Consider the following 11,470-nt stretch of genomic DNA (forward strand, 5'->3'; position numbering starts at 1 on the left):
AGGAGGCACGACAGCTCAGACGAGAATACCTATGCCCGGGAAGCCCAACAGAAGACGTCGTGTGAGGGCATGTGACTTTCTTGTGTCGTTTGATTGGTGAACTAGACTTCAAACGTCTTAAAACAGCGCCAATGCGGAAGTCTAAGTCGTAGTCTCAGAACAGTGAGGCAGACGTGCTAACCAGTTGCCCACCGTCAGATGCAATAATATTATTTTTGATATTTATTAGCCTGGAGAAGCTCTGTGAAAAATGAATGTGGTGGATAACACATGTCGTCCATGATAAGAATAATATATTAAACAAAAATGGCTGGCATTTATTGTACTCAAGCCGCAGGTACAGTAATGAACACAAACACACTACTCACCAAAAATTTTGGATATTATGCTTTTGGGTGAAATTTCAGGATGAATCGAAAATGCATTACAGCCTTTAAAGGGGAATTTGATTTGACCTTCTCTGAATTTTTTAATGCTCATGTCCAACTTTTTTAGGCCCTGCTTTCAGTCAGATGTAGGCACAGATACTACAGTACTTTAGAACGTGATGACATTGGCGACACCAAGTGGACAAAAATAATATGTACACCTCAGGAGCTTTAAAATACAAATTTAATGTCAAAGGGGGCGGACCACTAAAATCATACCATACGTAATATACAAATAAATACTGTAACACAAAGGTTTTCCCTTTGTTTTCATGCAAAACAAAACATGCACATTAGGAAGCTCTTTGGATGCAATGTTTTTTTGTGTGTAATTGTACAAAACAAACTCAGATTTCTTGAGGAAATTTTGCTCCTGATTGTCATGTGTGGATCCTCACTGATCACAGTGATTGTATTTTAAAGCACAAACCTGAGCATAATAATTCTCAAAATCATCCTTATTCCCCACAACCACAATGTCTTGTGTAATTTTGATTGTACCGTCTCGTGGGCCGGTTTTGGCCCCCCCGGCCGTATGCTTGACATCCCTGGTCTCGAACATAACCCCCGAAATAAACGAGGGATTGCTCTAGTGCATTTTAAATTCATCCTGAAATGTCACACAAAAGCGTATGTTTCCACTATATGGAGTGAGGATAGGCATAAACATAGTCTTTCACTTCACAACTGAGCCCAGTTAAGTTTCTTATGTTCTCCACTCCATACGTGTGCACCAGAGCCCTCCTGCAGATCTGCTTGAGGTGCTCGGGCTGCTGCCTGCGATACGGCGTGGTCAGTTTGCACGACGGGCTGCTGTAGTGAGCCAGCAGGTCGAAGAGGGAGGTGAAAGTCTTTTGGCTCCCGCAGAGACCGAAGAGCAGCTTTCGGAGCACCACGCGGATGCTCGTTGGCCCGTCGTCGCTGTGGTAGCTCAGTGTGAAGAACACGTCCGGCTGCCCGCTGTCTCTGGAAAGACAAAACAATAAGTCACCTACGTGTGGTCGTTGTGGCTTTTGGCTTGCCCCATCAAGGCTCGCCACAGCAAGGCACTGACCAGAAATCGAACCCGTCGCCGTCTGCATGAAAGGCAGCAGTATGTACCACTATTCTACTAATGCTATCCATCCATTCCAGCCTCTCCCAAAAACAAAAAATCTGTAATCTGTTTTTTTTATTTTAAATAAGGAAAATAGAACTCTATAATATTTAATTGATAAAACAATAATAACATAATTCAATCGAATTTCAAGAATTAAAGAGTTTGTGCATCATGATTTACTGCGAAACCTTCTGTTATGCACAACTTGGCAACCGGGGGGGCAGTATAATACAGTCATGAACACAAACGAAGAAGACTTTCACAACTACTTTACGTGACTCAGTATACCGCAGTAATATTGGTCGTTTTTCACAGAAGTAAAAGAACATTTGAGCTTTGTTATCTTGTCTATCGTCAGGTGTTGATGCACCACCATTTGTCTTCAAATATCCATTGCTTAAAGGGTTCTAAAACTGGGACTATCAATGCTATTCATTAACCCATCAATGGCATTTTGCATCGTGTATTAGCATTAAGCTAGCGGAAGGCAAAGTTGTTTTGAATATACAATGTGTAATTCTCCTAGTTTTATGTTTAGTGTGACATTAAAACTTCAACTGCGTGTGTCATTACGTAGACGGCTTTCGTCTCAAAAAACTTGTATGTCAAGGCACCACTTTGGCAGCATGTTGTGGCATCTTGGGGCCAAGGACCTATGTTAAAGTGAACGGAGGAGCTTCATTTTGTCAGGCCTTAGCATCGTCTGTTAGAAAAAGGTGCTCTGCTGGCATCTTGTTACTTCAATATGGTGGAGCCTGGCTATTTGCGGTGGATAGAAAGCGATAGCGAAAATCTACGGATAATTGACGTGCATTGTACAGGCATTGAAACCAAAAAACAAAAAAACATATTTTTTTTCCATTCTTGAATAAGCAGTGATAAACTGCCAAGAAGCATTTAGAGGGTTGGTTCCCACAAAAAAAGAAATACGAAAAAAAAAAAGAAAAAAATTGAAAAAAAATGTCAAAACAATTGAAAAATAATAGAAAAAGTAAGTTTACTAAAAAATAAATACATAAAATCAGCAAATAAGTGAATCCGCGGGTGCCGAACTGCGAGCATGTGCGGGTTCACTGTACGTCATTAACACCTGAAAAATCATTAAACCTCCTGAGAAGTCCATTGTATGATTATAGTCATGATTGTAGTTTACTTCTAAGTCGATATAATTGCAGGGCTCACTCGTTCACAGGGGTATCCTGTTACACAGCTTTAACATTGGCTGCTGGTGGTTAACATTGACTCTGAATCCAGACTGGATTTACCTGATGAGGAAGGAGCCTGGTGGCGCCAGTGCGAGGATTTTGTGCGCCTCCTCCATGGTCATCGCTCCCCAGTAGTAGGAGCTGTGCTGGAGCTGCTGGTGAGTGCGCTTCACAAGTTTGTACTCTTCCGGGCTGCTGAATGGACGCAGGTGAGTGGGCAAGTTGGCAGCTTCCGGTCCATTCTGCACATACAGTGTATGTAAAACATGAATTGTACAGGGGCTTTTTTTTTTTTTTAAATGGAACATTCACTTAGTATCTGGGTTGTCATATGAAGCACTAGTTTCTAACATTTGTCATTAGGTCAACGTGGCATGGTGGTTTTCCAGGTGCTGTACACATATAATGCAACAAATAGACAGTGATATCGCATATACAGGTATATATGCAATAATACCACTTACCTTCAAACATACAAACATAATCGAACATAGCCAATGTATTTACGTTGTAGAAATAATACACGACAATGAGTTTAGCGCAACTTGAACTCGGCCAAATTCCCACTGAAGGCCCACGTACCAAATACACGGCCCGCTACTACACTACATCCATCCATTTCTAGTAATCTTGTGGTTTCATTTCACAACAATATTTCAAAGCACCACTTCCTACGAAAGTCAAGTTAGTATCTAGTGTGGTGTTTCCCCATGCAAGTTAACAGGTACATTGTGGCATTTGAAAGCAAAACCAGCATATTTTCAGGTCACTGCCCTGCTTTTATGACAGGACAGAAGTAAGGTGAGCCAAGTTACCTTACACCAGGTTTCAAGTTGTTCGTCTGAGAGGTGTAGACTGTGCAGGTGGCTCCCGTGCAGCGCGTCCTGCGGCCTCTCCGTGGTGTCCTTGTTCTTTTGTTCTGGATTCTGAACTTGTTGAGGTGTGGCAGGCTCGTCAGGAGCTTGACTTAGCTTCTGTTGTTTTACATCCTTTTTCTTTCTTACTGTTCTGTTAGGCTTCTCTCTAACCATCCTATTATTGGGAAACCTCCACTGGAAAACCTCATATTGGACCATTTTCTCCCCTGTTCGCCGCCGGCAGAACCTCTGCTCCGGGCGCCATCAACTGCTCGGCCCACTTTGTGACACCATGGTGCTTGCAGTCCACATTGAATGACGAAGGCTGGCGGCTTCCTGATGTGATCCCCTGTTTGACAGAAGTCACAGGCCAACGTGTCGTATATTTTAGATTTGAAAAATCTCACGGCAGAGTTGTACTAAAGTAGAAGTACAGATACCTGTGTTAAAAAAAAAGACTGGTAAAAGGAGACATACTGATTCAATCCTGTATAAAAGTTTTTAAAAAGTACAAACTGTACTCCTAAATGTAAGGACATGAATTTGTACTGTCAATTATACAGTATACAATAATACCATTAAGTCACATAGTGCTGTGAAGAAAAAAAAATCACATTGTTACTTTTTTTTTTTTGTAACTAAGCGCTAGCTAGCGTTGGCTCCACTTTTATGCTATTAAAACAACATGGTCCCATAGCTTTGCTGATGTTGTGAATTGAGGAGCAACAAATGCTAAATTAGCTGATGATAACTGTAAAAGTGCACCTTGTATGTATTTTTGTTTTTGTTTGTTTGTTTGTTTTTTTTGTTTTTTTTTCCAGATTATACAGAGAACTTTTGAACAACTGATTTTGGGGCTGGCACAAGACACAATGCCTTTACAAAAACTCATCAGCCGGCAATATCAAACAATTCACTCAAAAGCATGAGAAGAATCCATCATCATTCCTGTGGTCAGGGTTGCATCATCTAAAGGGCTGAATGACTATCGCCCAGGGGCGATCATGTTATTAGTTATGAAAGAGCTTGAAAAAATTGGAACCTTGCTAGCTATGTCACAGAGTGTAATTGACCCACTGCAATTTTCATATCAGGCAGGCAAAGGGGTGGAGAACGCCTTAGCAACCCTGATAGACAGGATTGATTCTCGACTGGGTCACCCCAGGGGTCCGTCTTGTCACGCTTGTTATTTATACTGTATACTAACTGCTGTTATACTGTATTTGAGTCATCATCTATAATAAAGTAGGATCATGATTTAGTCATCCAGAGTCTCCTACAGGACCAGGAGTTGGGCCATGGTCCTGTCCATCCATCCATTTTCCGAACCGCTTTTCCTCACAAGGGTGCCGGAGCCTATCCCAGCTGACTCTGGGCGAGAGGCGTGGTACAACCTGAATTGGTAGCAACTCAATCGCAGGGCACGTATAAACAAACAACCATTCGCACTCACGTTCACACCTATGGGCAATTTAGTCTTCAATAAACCTACCGTGCATGTTTTTGGGATGTGGGTGGAAATCGGAGTACCTGGAGAAAACCCATGCAGGCACAGGGAGAACATGCAAACTCCACACAGGCGAGGCCGGATTTGAACGCCGGTCCTCAGAACTGTGAGGCAGATGTGCTAACCAGTCAACTATTATGGATAACAAGCTGACTTCCGAGGCCAACACAGAAACAATTTCTAAGAAGATCAACCAGAGACTCAGGAAGTTGAGGACTTTTCATATCGACAGCTCCCTTGTGAAAATGTTCTATTTGTCATTTGTTGAGTCGATACTCACTTTTTCTAGAACTTGTTGGTTTGGCAATCTCAGCCTAGTCAATAAAAACAGGCTGGGAAATGTTGTTATTAAACATTGACGAAATGTCATTGGGTTTGATCTTGCTGATCTCAGCCAGGTCTACCAAATTGTGTGTATTTAGGAGGGCCAAGGCGGTCCGGGCAGACCCTCCAGCACCCTCTTTTCTCAGAGTTTCTACTCCCATCAGGAAGGAGGTGGACCTTTTCTAGGAAGGCAAAGTCAAATCGATACCTGAGGTCGTTTGTACTATCAACTGTTAAGCATTTAAATCAATCGGGAGATTGCACTCTGTACACTCTGTGTTAATTGTATTTTGTGTATTCAATGTTTTTGTTTACATTTTTTTTTTTTTACTGTTTTATTTAATGTGTTTCATTGTGCTGCATTGCTGCAAACTAGATTTCCCCTTGGGGACAACGTTTTTATTTATTTATTTTAAATAAGGCCACAATGGGGAATATCTTGTTTCTCAGAACCTGCTAATTTGTTTCTCTTCCACACAGTTCCGAGGGCAATGGAAAACACAAAATGAATCGTACTGTGGTGCGGGAACAGTTATCATAGCAAATACAGCTACCTTCGAGCACCACAAGAAACATTTGTTTGATGTGTGTTGTTTAATTACTGTAATTAGATGCCTGGTGAGTAATTGAAGAAAGGAGTATATTACAGTGAAGGCCACTGTTGGAGGATGTATGGCAAACCTTTTTATAAAGTTAAGAAAATAAATACAAACGCAGTATCAAATTGTATACGTGTCATTGGACGATATAAACGGAAATCCTTGAATTTAATAAGGAAAGACCGCTAAACAATTATGTCAACATATCTTTTTTTCACCACTAATTTTATATAAACCCACACAAACTTTAACATATAAACGCACATAGAAATGAGTTTAAAACAAGTCCCATTTTACTGTATATTGTTAGTTTGCACAGTGGTTGAAATTTACCCGATATTCCAAGTGTAATTTAAAATTGTTTCATGTGGTGTAGTTACTTAAAGTCCTTTACTCAACTTTAAAAAAAAAAAAAAAAAAAAAGGTCATACAACTGCCCTGTGTACTTCCTCAGTTCTGCAATCAATACACTAAATAAGCCTAATGGGTTGCTTTTCAATTTCGCTTTAGACGCAGTTTGGTTTTCTTTTCAACAAAAAAAAAAAAAATGCAATTTGAAATGCAATGCTGCATAAAATGAAAACAGCAATAAGCAAAACATACAGTATACAGCACACAAGGATGTGAAATGTGAGCTCAAGTCATTGCGTTTTTCTCTCTCCATAACTTCCAACAAGGTCTACTTGTTGACAAACATGTATTTCATTTCAAGCAACGAGCAGGACTTAATATTGGGCATTTTTTATTACCCCCAAGAGCACCACACACACAATAAAAAATAAAATAAAAATAATAAAGACTAGAACGTACCAGAGTTGCAGAGGGATGCTGCGGCTTGCAACTCGACCCCACTGGAAACATGTTTTACTTTCGCTTTAACACTTGCAGGAGGGGGAGGAGGAGGAGGAGGAGGAGGAGGGTCACCGTTCCTCGCGCTTATCCTAAATCACGTGACTTGCAAGTAACGCGGCCGCGTTTACTTTCGCTCTCCTGACTTCCTTTATCTTATTTTGAATGGCACGCGCAGGAAACGCCCGGCGGTCTACAGGAGCCCACTTTCTCAAACTTTATTGAGCCAAGACACATTCATACATTCATTCACATATTTTACATTTTTAAAAAAGTCTAAGAGAGGTGGCTTAAGTACTCACATTTTGTGCTTAAGTAGAAGTATAGATACTAAAAGAAAAGATGAGTAAAAGCAGAACTGATTCAACTCTTTTACCGCACTAAAAGTAAACCAAAAAAGTACAGTGAAATGTAAAAAAGTAAAAATTATTATTATTTTGTATTGTTAATTATATACAATACACTATTGTATATAAAAAAACTATTCAAATTATATTGTGGTTGTACTGAGGAAGAAAAAAAAAAATTTTAATCAGTGTACGTGCACAACTTTACTGCGGGCTAAATTCAACCAAGATATTCACGACTGAACTGACAACTGAGCCTGCATGAGCAAAAACTAAACAATGTAGCTCAAAAATATATAAATTAGCAAACCATAATTACCTGTTTTTTTTCATATTAGACAGATATGAAAGTACACACACTGAAACTTAAGTACAAAAGTTAAAAGAATCTTCACTGTCAATTATATCAAATAATGTTTCCATCCTGAGAAGAAAAACAATTCACTAGATACGCTATTAAAAAAAAAAAGTGTTTCCGTAGCTTTGCTAACATTGTGCACTGAGGGTAGAAAAAAAAAAAAAAAAAGGAAAATTAGCTAATGATCACGTACAAAAAGTACGTCTATTACAGTAAAATGTGTGTTTTTAATAAGTTGTGTGTTTAAAGGGTGCAGGAGGCGTAAAACGATATTAAATGTCTTTTTTTGTGATCTCTCAATATTGTGGATTCTATTGCAGTTCACTATATGAAGCGCCTGGTGAATTGACCAAAGACTCATTCACACTCCATACTAATTGAACTCCAGATTATAATTATCTGCCAAAAATCACACACCACACACACACACACACACGTGATCACACAAAGGCGCCGGCTGCACTGCGATTGACGGCTTTTCACGTACTAAAAGATCAGAGTGAAATCGAAAGCAACAGACACTTTCACTTTTCAAATGCAGTCATAAATTACAGACGGTTTCCGGAACGTTTCACCTATTTGGATAGATAAACTTCTACTCACGCAACCATGACTACAGCTATGAATAACAGAACTGCAAACAAGACATGATGGCAGATGTGCCATACATATAATTTACTGACAACACAGATATCATTAAACACTTTTATTTATGTCACATAATATCCTCACATCATAAATAATGGTACACAAACTTCATTATGCTTTCCCCCCCACCCCCCTCAGGCAGTGCAGTCCTTCGGAGCTTCTTTTTTGTTTTGTCTGTGCATGAAATAGGCCGTCGCTGTTACCAGCATGATGCCGTAAGTAGCCAAGACGCACTGTAAAAGAGCAGAGAGATTTTTTGGTCACTGCTGGATGGACGATAAGGAAGATAAGATTTCCTTATGTACGAGGCGTCCTTCATGTAAAAACAGAAACCAACCAGAAGAGATGTTAGTTGCACTTTATTAAAATCGAGTGTGAATGCATTTGCCCCTCGTGGTTGTTTATTGTTTGTTAATTATATCCATCATTGATTTTACATGACTCATTTACAGGAAAGAAACGGAATCGTGGAAATTTCACCTGCACTGTCCAGTTTCCAGGTTTTGATTTCGCAATCACGCTGGTTACATTTTTGGCTAAAAAGTTACTGAATCGTTTCGGATCATATTGTTCCAAATGAGCCAATCGAATCGCAAACCAGGAATCGTGACACAAATCAAATCGTTAAAACTGATCATTACGCCCTAGTATTTTCTATACATTTTATGCTTGTAAATGTTTCCGTGTATTTAAATACAATGTGTTTAAAGCTTGTGGGAGGGGGAAAACTATTACTCCAAAGTTTTTCGTTTTTATATGGTCTCCTTATTGTGCGGATTTTCACCCATTGTGGGTGGCTGCGGAAGGTATCCCCCGCGATAAACAAGGGTTCACTGCGTTGATGCTGGAACATCATATATAACAATACATCGCAATATTGGTATTTTTTCCACACCCCTTCTGCACAGGGGACAGGGACATGGTTTACAACATCCGAGAGTCAGCCTGTGAGCGGAGGTAATTACGTTACCTAAATAAAAATGTTGCCCAGAGAGGAATGACGGGAGGCGTCTCGGCGTTGGGATACAGCGTCAATTAGAGCTGAGGGTATGATTGAACGCGATTACATATACATGTGTGTTACCTACATTTCTGCGCCCCTGCAGTGTGTAGCTGTTAAAGTACTTTCTCAAACCGGTCAGCTCCACCGACGCTGGCGCCTCGATGGCAAACAGCTGCCTCTGAAACGCCACACGAACACACCCAGTAAGAAATTAGCAGCATTTTTGCTGTTGTTATTTTTTTTTTTTTTTTTTTTTAAAAGGTCAAAAGTCCAGCCATTTACTTTGTGGCAAAGTTAATGCTCAGGTTAAAATGTCAAGACAAAACAGGATACGCTTGAAATGTGGAATTACTTAACTTACAGCGGAACACAAATTTGCTGAAGTTTCATGCTGATCGTTTTCACATTTAAAAAACGCAAACATTGACACGCTCAGAAGGCTTTTCAGATCTGCTGGGTTCATGGTTTACGAACACAAGCTTTCTTCGGAGAAAAAAAAAAGAAATGAAAGTAAAAGAATTCCGAGAAGAAGCTCATTTCTTTGAGATGTATGCACTAGAGGTGTCACAAAAGCAAAACATATTAGCGTCAAAGTCACTGTTCAGCTTGACATGTTTCTTCTCACAAAAAGCCCTTTCCTCCTCTTTTTGCTTACAAATCTGCGTTTTTTGATTAAACCAACCCATGTTCTACTATTGATTACGTAATAGGGCAAAGTGATAGAAACAAACTATTTTTTCCAGGTGAAAGAAGAATGTCCACTCTTTTCTTTTGGTAGGTTCGGTGCTTAGCTTGGCAATATGGGGAACTTTTGAAAACAGCTGGCAGTGAATGAGTTAGGGATGGGGTTTACATCAATGTTTTAAAAAAAGGCACTTTTTTTTTTACACTTATTTACATATACACCCCGCCATAATTTCAAACAAAAGCCCACCGATTTTGAACACATTAGGCATACAATAATGTGGTTGAATGAGAACATACACTTGCATTGTAGAGATGAAGATTCCAAAGATGATGCCAATTTAAGGCAACAAAGGGAGCATTTTTACATAAAAATGTACTTACTGCATATTTTTAATCATCTTGATTCGCACTGTGATACAACAAAATGTTGCTTACCTTCACCTCTGTTATCAAGTGGCCGAAACTAGTGAGCGGGATTCGCGTTTTAACAGGAGACGTCGGCATGATTGAAAACTATTAAAATACCTGTACACTTGGTTAAAAAACAAAACACTACTTTAGTACAATTTGCTACATTCAAAAAATTCTCTTTAAGCAGACAAGAGGCGTCACTTACACGATTTTCATCGTGAGTGCATTGTGTTCCGGGTTACTGTGACGACACCACATCTTGGCCAATCACAAGGTTGCTTGTAAACAATTGACCAATAGACGCTTGGCTTGGTGAGCGGTTGTGCCTGGAGTCGAGTACACAGATGTCGTTTCTCAGTTTTCCACAGGAGAGAGACATATTCACGTTTCCCCCCCCACAAGACTGCACATTTTTAGACAAATTACAAACTTAATTCAACGCACGAAGGGTTTTAATCTATCTATCTATCTATCTATCTATCTATCTATCTATCTATCTATCTATCTATCTATCTATCTATCTATCTATCTATCTTTATAGACATAAAAATACATGTAATATTATCAGAAAAAAAACAAAGCACCTCACTGATATAATTTTTGAATAATAAATAATAAACTAACTCATTTTAATCGACAACCGGTAACAAAATACATTTGTACGTAAGTCGGAATACTGTATGTCGTAGTCTACCACTGCAATGACAATATGCTAATTCTAACCTTCGACCCCAATTCCAATGAAGTTGGGACGTTCAAATCCGGCCTCGCCTGTCGAACATGATTTGCAAAACATTGTATTCTGTTTTTATTTATGTTTAACACAACGTCCCAACTTCATTGGAATTGGGGTTGTACATTAATGCAGTCCTAAATTCATAATTATATTAAGTATGAAAAACAGTTTCAGGCCGTAAATATGAAACAATCAAATGAAAAAAAAATAAAAACATAAAAAATCGCAACCTTGAAACCTCGTCCGTCTGTACCGTCGTAAACTGAGAACTCCCCCGTAAAAGCGAGTTGCCACAAGTAGGGTGGAAGAGTGGAAGCCATGATAATGTTGTCTGTGTTTACAGTATCTGCACCTCGAGCGAAGCTAACTTTATGCAGACATCTCCTCCCTAAACGTGGCTTTGTGTAGCCCA

The 11,470-nt window shown here is 39.5% G+C and overlaps 2 protein-coding genes across 5 annotated transcripts; both read right to left on the reverse strand.

Annotated features, from left to right (window-relative positions):
- Window positions 1-294: 294 nt before the first annotated feature.
- Window positions 295-6,955, reverse strand: LOC133477255 (suppressor of cytokine signaling 1-like). 2 transcript variants are annotated; one of them, XM_061771833.1, is made up of 4 exons: window positions 6,830-6,955; window positions 3,548-3,938; window positions 2,793-2,974; window positions 295-1,394 (listed from the first exon to the last, which is right to left on the reverse strand). In XM_061771833.1, exons 2-4 carry the CDS (start codon window positions 3,806-3,808, stop codon window positions 1,070-1,072), a joined length of 768 nt encoding a protein of 255 aa, XP_061627817.1. In that variant the 5' UTR covers window positions 3,809-3,938; window positions 6,830-6,955; the 3' UTR covers window positions 295-1,069. The 2 variants fall into 2 exon arrangements, with proteins under 2 accessions (XP_061627817.1, XP_061627816.1); XM_061771832.1 differs by having other exon boundaries at window positions 3,548-4,029; window positions 6,830-6,893.
- A 1,346-nt stretch (window positions 6,956-8,301) lies between these two features.
- On the reverse strand, window positions 8,302-11,470 carry LOC133477360 (ATP synthase membrane subunit K, mitochondrial-like). 3 transcript variants are annotated; one of them, XM_061771983.1, is made up of 5 exons: window positions 11,289-11,438; window positions 10,530-10,648; window positions 10,347-10,443; window positions 9,310-9,402; window positions 8,302-8,454 (listed from the first exon to the last, which is right to left on the reverse strand). In XM_061771983.1, exons 3-5 carry the CDS (start codon window positions 10,413-10,415, stop codon window positions 8,356-8,358), a joined length of 261 nt encoding a protein of 86 aa, XP_061627967.1. In that variant the 5' UTR covers window positions 10,416-10,443; window positions 10,530-10,648; window positions 11,289-11,438; the 3' UTR covers window positions 8,302-8,355. The 3 variants fall into 3 exon arrangements, with proteins under 3 accessions (XP_061627967.1, XP_061627966.1, XP_061627965.1); XM_061771982.1 differs by having other exon boundaries at window positions 10,347-10,648; window positions 11,289-11,431; XM_061771981.1 differs by lacking the exons at window positions 10,347-10,443; window positions 10,530-10,648 and having other exon boundaries at window positions 11,289-11,470.

Source organism: Phyllopteryx taeniolatus, chromosome 4 (assembly GCF_024500385.1).
Source record: "Phyllopteryx taeniolatus isolate TA_2022b chromosome 4, UOR_Ptae_1.2, whole genome shotgun sequence".
Lineage (NCBI taxonomy): Eukaryota > Metazoa > Chordata > Actinopteri > Syngnathiformes > Syngnathidae > Phyllopteryx > Phyllopteryx taeniolatus.